The sequence below is a fragment of the Geotrypetes seraphini genome, chromosome 7 (genome assembly GCF_902459505.1).
Source record: "Geotrypetes seraphini chromosome 7, aGeoSer1.1, whole genome shotgun sequence".
Classification (NCBI taxonomy): Eukaryota; Metazoa; Chordata; class Amphibia; order Gymnophiona; family Dermophiidae; genus Geotrypetes; species Geotrypetes seraphini.
Genome location: NC_047090.1, coordinates 146,537,068 through 146,551,916, shown reverse-complemented (window position 1 = coordinate 146,551,916; position 14,849 = coordinate 146,537,068). Strand labels below are relative to the sequence as shown.

General features: G+C 37.5%; 1 protein-coding gene across 1 annotated transcript; it reads right to left on the bottom strand.

Annotated features, from left to right (window-relative positions):
* Positions 1-346: 346 nt before the first annotated feature.
* Positions 347-3,309, bottom strand: SIX6 (SIX homeobox 6). The gene is made up of 2 exons (XM_033952977.1): positions 2,738-3,309; positions 347-1,037 (listed from the first exon to the last, which is right to left on the bottom strand). The coding sequence occupies exons 1-2, from the start codon at positions 3,307-3,309 to the stop codon at positions 872-874; spliced, it is 738 nt and encodes a 245-aa protein (XP_033808868.1). The 3' UTR covers positions 347-871.
* Between the last annotated feature and the right edge of the window lie 11,540 nt (positions 3,310-14,849).

Sequence of the window (14,849 nt, the reverse complement as noted above, 5' to 3'; positions counted from 1 at the left end):
AAAGCTTTGTATTATTCACCGTTATCATTTACGGCTATTGTAAACATAATGTAAATAAGTCATGTCTGTAAATTCAAATATTTTGTGTTCCTGGCTCTTTATTAGTATGGGACATACGATGGCAATGACATTTTTGGAATGTCCCGTCATCCGGGACACACGATAAGAAAAGGTTATAAAAATCAGCAGTTTTCAATTCGTCTTTCCGATGCGTAATTAAATCACTATAAAATATAATAAATAAAAAAATAATCTAATAAAAAAAGACATACTTACCTTAATTACCAGCGTAAAATGTTAAGTCAGTATATATGGAAAGGACAAATGCATTGTTTAAGGACTTACGTATAGATAATTTAATAAGAAAGCTCACCAAATATTTTATTTGTTAGCGTCTCCATGTGATCTACTATTTGGGGACACATTCTATACAAGTCACCTGTGCACATAGTAACAACAAGCAAAAGGAACAGGATATCTAACATGGTAATTCCTTAAATAAGTAATAAACACTTTATATAAAAACAAACTTTAAAGTAAAGCAAAAAATATAACAGCGTCTTTCAACATGAAATACCCATCAGTGATACAGGGCAGGCGCTCAAATATTTTGCAACTTCGTCTTCTTGTTTTGATTTTGTATAGTTATTTTTGAGGCATAGTCTCAGTAGATCCTTAAAATAAAAAGTGTCAAGACCTTAGCCATCTACTTTTTTTAAAAGAAAGAAAAGGAAGGGGCATTTTAATCAAGAATCCCCGGCATTTTGGCTGCCTGTCTGACATTGCATGAAAATGAAGCCAAGGGGAGTCTAGGCAGGCACTGTGTTAGTTTTTCTCCCATTTTCTCCTGGTTTTTGTCATGGCTGGTGTGTCAGATGTCGCATTCACTGTCGCTAGATGTGATGGAAATGGCAGAGGTCGCCGCTTTACTGGACAAACTAGCTGCAGGACTGGAAGCGGCTCCCAGTGGCTCCATTGCAGCTTCTTCCACTGCCAGGGAACGCACCGAGCCCTGGGATAAGACCTGCTGCTGCAGCCTGAAAGAAAAGGCAAAGAGATGTCATATTATCAGTCTCAAAGCAAATTTAGAAGGCGATCTTTGCAGACCTAGCTGCAAAAAAATGCAGCTTCAGTCATTGCCACCCTACTCAAAACAGTATAAATATTAAATAATAAATAAGCAAAACCACTCATAAGGGAAATGAGACTGAATACACTTTTCCTATCCGGATTCAGTCTTGTTTCCCTTACGAGTGGTTTGGTTTATTTAGGGCTCCTTTTACAAAGGTGTGCTAGTGGTTTTATCACACGCACAAAATTACCTCGCGCTATAGCGCGTACTAGCAAAATTACCACCACCTGCTTAAAAGGAGGCGGTAGCGGCTAGCGTGCACGGCAATTTAGCACACACTATTCTGTGCGTTAATGCCCTAATGCACCTTTGTAAAAGGAACCCCTAGTATTTTGTTAATTAAGAACCACATTTTTGTTAGAGTATGAATATTGCAACAAATACAATTTTGATTCAGAAAGTAAAAGGACAATATAAACTACAAGTGAAAATACACTAGTCAATGGTTGGTTGCCAAGTTTAGATGAGCCCTCCATCTTCGCGTCACTTTTCAGGAGAGAGAATATATACCATATTAAAGGAAGACAAGAGATACCTAAGCCCATCTACGCTGAACAACTCGTTGAGTACTTTTGCAGTTTTCAAGCTATCCATAATGTATCTTTCATTTATTCCATATTAAAAAAAACCAGATAAAGAAATATTGCCCACTATCTTTCCTACCTCCGATTTTTAGAAAGTACTGTATATTCTTTCAAAATGGACCTCATGCGATGTAAATAAAACATTTCTGAAACCCAATGATAATATTAAACATCATAGTAAAATAATAATTTTTATGTTATTCAGCAACACCTTTTGCTGCACAGAAAAGTTGAGATGTAGCACATTATTAGACCTCTTAAAAAAAAATCTATTTTTACTGTAATTGTGAACAGGAAAGCAATTACACAGCAGTTAATTTGAAAGCTCTTTAAATAACTCAATCTGAAATTTCTTTAAAGCACGTTTATTATTGCACACAGAATTATACATTTTATTAAACATCAAAGTAGTTTTCTGAATGTATATAAATAAAATAGAGCTATGTTTCATAAAGGTCTTCTTTCTATTTCCTTTCTACAAATAAAAATCTTTGGAAAAGAAAGATATAAAAAGAATGACATTATAAGAAAGGCATATTATAAAACCATATGCAGCCATATCATTAAAATAATATTCAATATTGGAAATTTATTCATGTGGTGCAATTTTTACAGAATATATTGTGCAGATTTTTTTCAAACATGATTGTCTTTTTAAACATAAACATCGACAATCACTATAAAGCGATAACTTAAAACTCATCACTAACAATTCCTTCCTATATATTAAAATGTTCTCTACATTTTTATGAAAATGTATCTTTTAATCTTTCCTTCTTATCAAAGTCTAAGCACATGATGATCCCTTGCAAGTTTATTTATTTCTTTTACTTTATTTAAAAAAAACAAAAACAGTTAATGTTTACAAAAATCAAAACATCTCTTCCCCAAAGCATATTCCTTACCCAAAACAAGTCAATATTTTTAATAAGCTTTCCAATTCCCCTAAGAATGGAGAAATATTCACAAGCACTGATAAATACTAACTATTATTCCCAGAATACCATTTGGAAGTACAGACCTGTTTTTTGCTGCAGCAGCTCTATCCCTTTGTCTTCGGTTTTTAAACCAGTTGCCTACTTGAGTGGGGGTAAGTCCAGTTGCTTGGGCCAGTTCTCTCTTTTTGCTGGGGTTAGGGTAAGGGTCCTGCAGGTACCACTCCCTTAGCAAATGCCTTGTTCTCTCTTTAAAGCAATGTGTCTTCTGCTCTCCATCCCAAATGGTTCTGGGTAATGGAAACTTCTTCCGTACTCTGTACTTATCTACTGGCCCTAAGGGTCGTCCTCTCAGCTTCTCTGCTTCTTGATAATGGGCTTCCAACCAAAGAGCTTGAAGCTTGGTATGGGATTCCTTGGTAAACTTGTGGTTCTCCAAGATATGATACAGTTCTCTGAAGTTTCCAGTATGAAAGGCCACAATAGCCCTAGCTCTGAGAACTGATTCGTTTTTGTTCAGGGCCTCGCAAGCTGCTGGGGCCACTGGCAAGGACCAGAGAAAGCGACCGAGGCGCTCAATATCCCCACTTTCCTCCAGAGTCTCACATACCCCGGCTACCTGCTGCGGGCTAAAATTCAGAATAGGCAGTTGAAACATTGGGGCTGCTGACTTCCAAACGAGACGATAATCCAACACTGAACAAACCTGTTAAAACCAAGATAGAAAAAAAAGCCCCCCCAACAACAACAGATGAGCTCCTTTTAGGTAACTGAGAATGAGCCTGGTAGCTTGAAACACCAGAATAAGGAATTGCAATCACGGCGTTGTTCACAGGGAAGAAACAGCCTTGAGATGGCGTCCGATTTTCTATTGGATTTGGCAGATTGGCTGCTGGGTTGCCATGGATACCTGCCAATCACTGTCAGCTTTTGCCAATCAAAAAGAAAAGCAAATAGATGAGATTTCAGCACCTTCCTGAGTTCAACAGCGCCTAACCCGATACACCGCATAGTAGGAGGGGCCGCTGAGAAGTTCTCAGCCCAAGAAGAGAATGATTTGGAACCATGAAACTTACAAATTATTCCACACTTTTCTTGACACTTTTCGTTCCATTTCATATAATTGAAACGAAAAGTGTCAAGAAAAGTGGAATAACTTATAAGTTTCATGGCTCCACATCATTCTCTTCTTGGTTGGACTGAGAACTTTGCAGCGGCCCCTCATAACGTACAAAAACAGTGCACTGGTGTAAAATACAATCCGACCGTAGCCAGATCTTTAAAAAAAATAGCTAAAAAAATTAAAAACACACCTTGAAATGCAAATCGAATGCGGTTCATGAGTTAGCAAACGAATTTTAGAAAAACAGCTTTTATTCCTACTAAAATATATGTTTAGGTTACAAGAGGTCTAAAGACTTACACAATCAAAGAATATCAGAATTTTCCAGCCCCAAAAATTAAAACATCGGAAAGTTATTGACTCAAATAAGTAAACTGTATTTTTTTAAAAAGGTCATATTTCTATATGTTGTTAATATATGGGTACCAAGATCTGAGAATTCATCAAAATTAAGAAGTTGCTGAATAGACTAGTCTGGATACGCTTCCTGCATGGAATTTTTAGTCACAAAATAAAAAAGCAAATTCTTCAACAAGTAGATAAAGAAGCGCAGAGAGGAAACACTGGATGAGCAAGTGTTTAAATTCTCCTCAGCCGTCAGTCAATTTCTATCAACAGAGAACTTGTCTTGTAATCCCACACCTGGCCACTTTAGCTCATTCGTTTGTCCTTGCAAAGCATATATTTTACCGTTTGAAACATCCTTTTCGGTTGAATGGACTTGAATAAAAACCGAGAATTGCCACAAAGAGTGAGAAGTCATAGGCAGGTCAAGATGGCAACATACTGTAGAAGATTACAAAAATCTTTTGAAATATTTATGAATGTTTCATCCTGAATTGTTTTAACATAAAGATAATATTTTCAGTTTTATATGAAGGGCTAATTTTGGAAATGATTTTTTTTTCCTGTGTGTTTTCTGAGGGGGAAAAGACAAAAAATTCTTAAGAGTGAGGAAGTATGCGTGTTCGCTGGCTATTCTTCTTTCAGTATTGGAAGCATGTCCAGAAAGGTAGCATATATTTGGCATTAACCTCAATATATTTTTTTATGACTTTTCAAAGCATTTTTTTCACAGGGCACCTGCCAGGAAAATTCCTTCATAAGTTGATTTCTAAGTAAGACCTTTAGGCTGTCGAAACTGACATTTACAAGATTTTACATTTTCTTCATTCAAATCTAAGGCTATAAGAATCGTGGTTGCTCTTTGTTTAGTAACAAGTACAGTCTGTCTTTTACTCGTTAGTATTTGGTAAATAAGAAGGCAGATAGATAGCAGATGGCTGGATGTGTCGGGTTAGTGATTGCATGTATCTCAGTACTATGCTAAGCTCATTCTGACGGAAAATCCAGATATTTTCACAGACCTACACAGTTCAGTTGAAAACACACACATCTCCAATCCATTTACATGGTTTGTAAGAAGCTCATAGACAGCAGTATGGAATTCCTTTTCGTACTTTATTTTCATAAAAGTCAGCTGCGGAAGAAGCGTACTTGCCTTGCTGATAAGTCATAGCTGCAGTCTTGTGTCACCTTTTTTTAAAGTATGTGCTTTGCAGTGTTATTTTACCAGAAAAGTCTTTAGAATATAATCTATTACACATTTCACTAGCAGGATAAAGCTCGTTTGTCAATTATGTATTTAGGTAACACAGTGGTGGAGGTTTCCATCCACTTTTTGTTTTTGTTTTGTTTGTTTCATTGATCATAGTCTTTTTTCCCCCGTAAATTGAAGAAATGGGCTATATATACTGCATGCTATCGATACACAAGTAGACCAAAAATAACTTAAAAACTAAAATACTTAAGCAAACTGTTATGAAGACATACAGTAAATTGTTCCATTTTGGCATAAACAGTAGCAGAGATGTCCTTCGGAGCATATTATGAGCTGCCATTTTAGAATGAATAAAAGGGCATACATGTCACATACCAGCAGATGCTTTATTCATATACCTCCAAGGTTAAATATGTTGCACAGCATTTCTACATATGAAACAAATGATCGAGTATTTAACACAAATTGCAGCTTGATATGGGTTTTATATTCAAATGTTTTAAAACACTAGCCTTATACATATTTATTTACCAATATACTGTAATAATAAATTACATTTATAAAAATTCTATCAGGATATTAGGTACAATATCTGTTGTGTTAATTTCTCTCTCTCTCTAAGTTGCTTCTGACATGTGCAATCAGGGTAATTATAATACACTGGAAAATAAACCAATAAAATTATTTTTCAAAGGCAAACAATTCAAAGGCAGAGGAGCCATCTATTCATAAAGGTTAGGAGTGCTAAACTCAACATCCATTTACTCTCCTCTGCACAAAAGTGTAGGAACAAGTTTGTTTAATATCAGTAGGGATCTAAGTTCATAGGTCTGCATAAACCACATCTTTGATTGTTTTGAGCTAAAATTAATCTCTCACAAAGTAATCTTTGTGGGATTAATTGAATGAAAATAAATGCTTGAACAATTCCATCACACCCAAGACAGATTCTATTTTTCTCTAAATAAAGAGAGCGGTGAGACAATAATAAGCTACAAAATCGTTCTTCCCACATCTCCTAATACGTGTAAACCTAATTGTTGGATTAGGAAAGTTTAGGACTGGCCTAAATTGTACATACTTCAGAAGCAGATATAATACCAGACATATTCATGAATGCATCAACAGATTCCTAAATTGCCCTGTAATGGGCCCTCATGGTCTTTATAATATTGTGATGACAAAGAGACAATTCCTGAGTATGTGGAAATTTAGAGGAGCTGTCTGCTACCAAATCTTCCACAAATGATTAGTCAGTCATAGGATGCAGACCAGCTTCATTAGCTCTGAAAGTTTACCTAGTTTTACAAATGCATTTGTAGGCTGGAGCAAGGGATCCTAATACAGTTTGTGGGCTAAGCTATTCCTAAAGAGAATACCTTCTTTAAACTATTTATTTACTTATCATTTACAACCCTAACAAGATTTTTATAAGAGCAAGCAAATAGAATTGAAGACTGGATAAGCCATCCACATTGAACTCAAGACTGTTACCAGGTCAGAGTTCCTTTTGTACAGTACTAAGGAAGTAACTTCTGTAGGATTAATTTAATGCAAAATAATTTTTTTAAATCTCAGGCAAGCTAGTTAGAAGGCAAGCAATGAAGGAAATTTACTTTGTTACAATTGATAACTATCCTCTCAGATACCATTTTTAGAATTATAGTGAACTTTTTCATATTTTAACCCAGGAACATAAAATATCTTCCAATATTTTTTATATATCATATTTCATTATTTTTTTTACATTTTTTGTTTGATTTGAGATAAGAACTGGTGACAAACAGGGTAACTCTTATTAAACAGATATTAAGATTTCATACATATACAGATGGGGTGCTGAAAAGTTTTCAGCCCAACCAAAGAGAATGGATAACCCATGCTGAGCTCGTTGGAGGGAGGGATATAAAATAAATTCAATAAATAAATACGGTTCAATCAATGATCTGAAACAATGTCAAAACAGAATTTCTGTTTCTGTACAATGGCACTTAAGACAATACACTTTTCAGTGTGGTGTAGTGGTTAGAGCTACAGCCTCAGCACCCTGAGGTTGTGGGTTCAAACCCCAAGCTACTCCTTGTGACCCTTGGCAAGTCACTTAATCCTCCACTGCCCCAGTACATTAGGTTGATTGTGAGCCCATCAGGACAGACTGGGAAAAAATGTATGAAACACCTGTATGTAAACTGCTTTGAGTGTGGTTGTAAAACTATAGAAAGGAGGTATACAAGTCCCAATCCCTTTCCCTACAGTGGTAAAATAATGCTCAGAATTTAGGAAGTTAGTTGGTTGGGCTGAGAACTTTTCAGCACTCCCTTGTATATATATATGTAGTGTCAACCTAGGATAGAAAAGTCTAAAGGCTGCCAATTAAGCAGTAACATACAAAAATAATTCCTAATATCCTGTTTTGTATGCCTTGCAAAATGCGCATAGATTGTAATCCTCTGTAGAAATTTGTAGAAGTTATCTGTAGATTTCAAACTTATTGTTCAAATAGCGTCTTCTTGGGTTTGCCTTTTTATGCAGCGTTGACCAGAAATCTAGAAAGGGTACATAAGAATGTTTAATTAACTCGAGACACACAGCATAAAATAAAATACAATAAGTAATCCTTTAGTATAAGTAAGGACATCTGTTTCTCAAAATTAAGATATTTTCATTTAAATCCTATGATACTTTTATGTGAGAAGTAAAATTAACTTCTCTTCATCAAAGTAAATACACAGTGAAAAGTTATTTTCATTTTATTGTTGTTCTCTAACATTAATTATCATGTCATTTCCCCTGAGAAATCACAGTCATGTTGTTTGATTTCAATAGAATTGTTTGCTCAAGCCAGTCCTCCCAACATACCTAGCCAGTCTGTTTTCAAGATATCCTCAATAAAAATGTGTGAGCTAGATTTGCATGCACTGTCTTCATTATATGCAAATCTAGGTCATGCATATTCATTGGGAAAATTGTGAAAACCTGGACTGTTAAATGTATCCCGAGGACTGGGTTGAGAAACCTCTGATCAATTGGCTACTAATGACTAATATGTAATTTCTTGTTCCTCCATTAATATATCAAATGTATTTTAGAAAAGACAGAAAGGAAACAAACAAGAAGCAAAGACAGCTCACCGTTAGCAATTTAACTTTCTGGCCCCAACATAAAACTGATTCCAGTCAAACCTCTCTCCTATTGAGAATATATGCTGTCGGTTGGGTTTATTATTGCTGCACATGTCATCACTATCCAAACTGCTTGCTAACACATTACTCTTCTCATAAACCATGTGATAATGCAGAAATAAGCCTCATCACCAACAGCAAATGCTTCCTTCTAATGGTCATGTAATGCACATTACTTCATGTCTGGTATTAGAGGAGGATGAAGTAAATGTAAGGAAAAATACCATTTTCCACCTAGAATTTTCCTGTCTTTGTCCAAGATTTGGGCCAATCCTGTTCTTATGTAAACACACTTCATTTTTTAATTTAAAACCAAAACGCAGCATTATTTTGAAGTTAGATGCATCAGCCATTGACATATGATTACTTTCAAAGCACCATTACCATATATGTTGAATAAGCTAAATAATAATAATAATTATACTTAATGTTTGTTTTATGGTATGGCCTTGTATATAAAAATTGGTATAATCTCTTTTCCTGCTCATGGAAAGATAAACATTGTGTGGAAAATGCTTCAGGCTGAAGCCAATGCATTGTGAGTGTTCATTTGATATTATTGTTTAATTTCATTTGCCAATTTTCTTGCCTATTTCAGTATGTCTATTTCATTTCTTTTCTACAGTGCATCATATGTCTAGCAAAACTATAGAATTGCTAAGTAGTATGAGTAATAGTAAATTATTGAGGGATATGTTGAGTAATGCATCCTAGTTTTTACTCCAATACTGGGAATTTTCATCCAAGTTTTGTTGCATCACTAACAGAGTCAACAACCTTCCATGGCACCACAAGTGTGGCAAAGTGACATGAGGAGTAGGACAAACACCCTGAAGTATTGCAAGATGGGCAAAGTGGTACAAATAATGGTGTGAACACTCCAAGGTACTGTGAGAGGAACAAAGTGGCAACAATAGGGGCATAAAGACCCCAAGGTATAGACAGGAGCAACTTGTGGGAGATGGAGGCCATGGGCACAAATACATTTGGGTCATTTTACAAAGGTGCGCTGCTGAGCAGTACATGCTGAATGCCAAGCCACCCATTCTATTCCTAGGAGTGGTTTAGCATTTCTAATGCCCACTATTGTAGGGCCTCATTTACATAAGTATAAAGATATTGGTGTTCAATGGTAGGGCAGATCTTAGGTATAAAATTGCTACCACAAATAAAATGAAGCGGAAACAGTCAAACTTCAAGAAAATCCAGTAATATTCCTGTTTCCAATCAATAATTGTGTGAGAGGGCAACACTGTGCTACTTTAATATCCCAAAATTATTCAAAAGATGTTAGTGGAGAAAAAACCCTCAGTAGTCCATTTATTTTCAAACTGTTATTAAACAGCAACCATGAGACAGCACATCACAGGATTAAAAAAAAATAATCCACTAATTATCTCAAACTCAACAGCAGCAGTGTTTCCTTGCAATATATCAGCAGAACTCAAAATCAATGCCTCTAGAACAGGGGTGTCAAACTCAATCACATAAGGGACCGGAATCTGAAAAAAGGCTAAGCCGCGGGCTGAATTTTTAATTAAGATAATTAGGGGTCATTTAATTAAGGTACACTAACCTATTTAGCACATGCTAAATGAGCACCCGTCAGACATTTTAAACTTTATAGTAAATCTGGCCTGCCGGCACAAATCGCTGCCGCTGCTCTTCATTCGCGTCTGCCTTCACCTGGTCTCCTCTTCAAAGCAGCCTGCTGAGGATCGCCAGCCGGCTGTAGCGAACCTCGCAGACTGCTCTCCACCTCGGTAGCACGTTCCCTCTGATGCGATCCTGTATCATGTTCTGTGTTCAACTTGGATTTACAAACATCTTGATAAACAAAGCACAGATAACTAGAATTATCATATACGCTGCACCTCTTGGTATCTCTACTGTGTTTCGATTGTGTTTTTAGTGGGGACTAGCTAGCTATCTCCTCTATGTTCCATTATTATTTAAAGTAGTCTGTGAAGAGAATGGTCTTTATCCCTTTCTTGAATTTTCTGGTATCCTTTTCTAGTTTAAATCCTTTGGAAGGGCGTTCCACCACCAGGAGTCATCACTGAGAACATTCTTGTCCTGATGCTTTTGTATTTGATAAAGATAGGAAGTGGTTGCAAGATATGAGATCACAGTGGTTAGGGAAAGAAAGGGAATACAAACATCTCCAAACAGTACACCCATATAGACCCCTTCCTAACATTCAGACGCAAGCAAAAAACATACTTATTCAAGCCATGGACTAGTCAATGAGGAAGCCTTCTCTATAACCTATGACCTAATGCCTTTTTTTTTTCCATTGGTTAACTCTCTATCTTCATATCACATTGTAACCCTCCATTTTTCCAAAGTAATATTTTATACAGTGTAAAACCCAGCTACTATACTGGTTCTCTTATTGTAAACCACTTAGAATTTTGGGGCTTTAGCAGTCTATAAATAAAGTATTATATTACTTTTCATGTGACAGTCAAGCCATGTTTTCAATTAAGGAAAATTCATGGAGAATCTAGCCAACTTTTGGTATCTCTTCAAGGTTGAATCCAGGGCTAGTAACTGAGTACAGGGGGAGACCACTTTCCTTACCTTTGAGGTCATTGAGGGGTGGGAAAAAGAAAGATTCACTTGCTTTACATTTGTGAGGTACTTTACATGGCAGCTAGCACTTACACTTTCCAGATTCTCTCCCCATCCATGGTCTGATTGGTAGGAAGGTTTCCTGTGTGTTGTTCTATCAATGACTCTATTGGCTGGTTGAGCTGGCCACTCTTCTAGATTTTTCCTGGATTCCAACTAAGCATGTTGGAATAGACTGGATGCTTCCCACTTGACCAGTGCTTCAACCTTTTAAGCTTCCAGAAATTGTTGTCCTTCCCCATGTGGTACACTGGATATTGACAGTGTTTAGAATAGACATTCCATTCTCTGGCCTTCCTAAGGTAACTGGGCCAAGGATTTGAACAAGATCTTGATCAGTGCTTTGGTGGCCCACTGGGTTAGCTGTTCCATCTTCTTGGTAATTGCTGTCTCCATAGGGGACATCCCTGGTTAAATTCCATAGCAAGGAAAGTTAGGATCTCCTTCTAGCTGCAGCTTCCTGTTCCATATCCAGTGGGATCCCACACTCGACTTATTTCCATATGGATCTTCACAGGATTCACTCCCTGGGGTACCATTTGGCAGGGATCCCTTATCTATTCAGCTTTTTCTATTGATCTTAGCTACACAGAAATCTTACTGGGATGGTGAGGAACTAGAATCTCTGCATCTCCTTCTAGGGTGTCCTCCAATAACAATGGTGACTGCTCTGGAGAGACCTCCCTCTTACTCTCTTCATTCACATCATCTGCCCAGCTGCTTCTTTACTACCTCAGAAAATGAACAACATTCACCAGAAGACTTGATTTGACTGTCTCACTTAAGGCTGGAGGTGACTGGGAAACAACGGATCATCATCTGGGCCAGCACTGTACCATATATTGGTGAATAGGTCCTCTCCCAATTCTGGTCTCTTGGATTGCTCAGTCCGCTCTAACCTCTCTTGTTCTGGCTTGTACAGCTTGCATTGGTAAGCAAATACTTTAAATGGACTATCCCTGGTACTTACTTTACCTTATACTGCAGGTACTTTTTACAGCCCACCATTTCACAGTCTTCCAGAATGAGCTGCTATAGGCCATCCTTGGGTCAATTCAACAAGCAGATTTTCTGCACAACACTTGTGATAGCCGGAGTAGTTACAGTAGCTGCAGCTACTTCAAAGGCTTCTCAAGGATTTTGCAGGGAATGGAACAACAGTAAACTAGAGTTAAAAAAACAACAACATTTCCCTGCATGAGAGCTTTCTGCAAAGATGTTATAATTTGCAGAGCTCAGAAGTTCTTTATATAGTATATTAATGTTTGAACAAAAAAGTGGATCTCAAATAGTTACTGAAAAGAGATTAAAGCCTGGAATTTTAAAGGAACAAACTAGACACTACACTTTAAAGAAGACTTTCTTGGATTGGGTTTTTTAAAAATGTTTTTAAAATTTTGGCTTCTAACTTCAAGCTAAAAAACTGAACTCCTTTGGATCCACAAAAAAGCACTGGATCTACAACCGTTCTTTTCCCTGAGAATCATCTACCATAACAGCCAGAGACCAAGTATGCAGCCTAGGAGTACTCCTCGATTCTAACTTATCACTTAGCAAACATATCTCTCAAGTGGTCTCCTCTTCATTCTACTATCTCCAACTATCTCCATCTGGAAGGAGTGGAAATGCAGTGGGCAAAATTGAAAGGAGTGATTATAAGGGTGACAAATCTTTTTGTGAGGCAACTAAGTAAAAGTAAGCGGAAAAGAAGGCCGCTTTGGTTCTCAACAGTAGTAGCTGAGAAGGTAAGGAATAAGAGATTAGCTTTCATAAACTACAAAAGATCGCAGAAAGAGGAAGACAGGCAAAAATATCTGGAAAAGTTAAGAGAGGCTGGTCGTATAGGCAGGAAAGAAAAGATGCAAATGGAAGAAAAAATAGCTGACACGGTAAAACGGGGAGACAAGACATTTTTTAGATATACTAGTGATAGGAAGAAGTGCAAAAGTGGCATTGTGAGACTCAAAGGTGAAGGGGAGCAATATGTAGAAGCTGATAAAGAAAAGGCCGAATTGCTTAACAAACATTTCTGTTCTGTGTTCACAGCTGAAGCGCTGGGAGCGGGCCCACAAAAGACAAATGTGAATAGGAATGGAGGAGTAATAGAGGATTGTATTCCTGAGGAGCTAGTTAAAATAAAGGTAGACAAAGCGATGAGGCCAGATGGTGTACATCTGAGGTTGCTGAAGGAACTTAGGGAAGTACTGGTAGCTCCGCTGACTGACCTTTTCAATGAGTTTCTAGAGTCGGCAGTGGTACCGGAGGAATGGAGAAGGGCGGGTGTGGTCCCTCTCCACACAAGTGGAAGTAAGGAAGAAGTAGGGAATTACAGGCCGGTAAGTCTGACTTCTGTGGTTAGCAAATTAACGGAAACGCTTTTAAAACAGAGATTGGTCAAGTTTCTGTAATCCTGTGGATTACAGGACTGAAGGCAACATGGATTCACTAGAGGTAAGTTTTGTCAGACAAATCTGATCAATTTCTTTGACTGGGTTACCAGAGAATTGGCTAGAAGATGTGCGCTAGATGTGGTGTATTTAGATTTTAGCAAAGCCTTTGACAGTGTTCCACACAGACGTCTGATAAATAAACTGAGTGCCCTCGGGCTGGGTCAGGAACTGATTGAGTGGATGGCGATAGAGGGTAGTGATCAATGGAGATTGCTCTGAGGACAGCGATGTTACCAGTGGTGTGCCTCAAGGATCTGTTCTTGGGCCTGTTCTTTTTAACATTTTTATAAATGATATTGCTGAAGAGTTGTCGGGTAAGTTTTGCCTCTTTGCAGATGATACCAAAATCTGAACTAGAGTAGACACGCCAGATGGTGTGAATAACATGAAGAAAGACCTGACGAAGCTTGAAGAATGGTCTATAATTTGGCAGCTAAAATTTAATGCTAAGAAATGCAAGGTCATGCATTTGGGCTGCAAAAACCAGAGGAAACGGTACAGTTGAGGACAGTGGCATTCCTAGCATATGTGACACACGGGGCCCATCATTTTTAACATCCCCCTCCTCTATATGGAAAACATGATTTCTAGTAATAATCCACATGTCGCACAACAAGAGTGTACCTAGGAAAAAGCAGTATCTTACATACTGCAGTGAGCAGTAGAACATGAATATACCCATTCTAAAACTAAACAATCCAGACTAGCACATTAATCCCGCATAGTCAATCCTTACAGAAAACATGTTTTTTTGTACATACAGAACACAGAAAAATCCTCACCCAGTATGGAATAAGGAACCACAAACTACAAATAGAAATATGTAGACAAATGTTAAACTGAACCACCTGTAATAGACTTGCCAAACCTAGCCTGGCTTGCTAGGCGCAATTAATGCACAAACACTTTGCACAGAAACAAAAACACTTTGTTTTATTGTTTGCCTCACACAAAACAGAATGAATTTGGCTTTCCTCAGCCAAGCACATACAGGCCCCACTCTGTTTTCCCAAGGCCTGCCTACGCCTATCTCTAGGGAAAACTTGAGTTCCTTTCTCCCTTGGGGACCTCTGGAGATCAATAGGCTGATGGAAAGTCGCAATTGCACTGAGATGGACTCGAATCAATATAGATTTGAGACCAGAAGTGGATAAGTGCAAAAGGTAATCCAAAACAGAAGATAAGGAGGAATGTTGAGGCTCTTTATCATGAGAAAAACACCACGTAGAAAATCTAGTCCATTTTTGA

Excerpts from the sequence above, each read along its gene's own strand:
- SIX6 (XM_033952977.1), bottom strand. The coding sequence starts at position 3,309 with ATGTTTCAACTGCCTATTCTGAATTTTAGCCCGCAGCAGGTAGCCGGG. Across the intron at positions 1,038-2,737 it reads GCTGCTGCAGCAAAAAACAG|GCTGCAGCAGCAGGTCTTAT; the intron begins GTCTGTACTTCC and ends CTTTTCTTTCAG.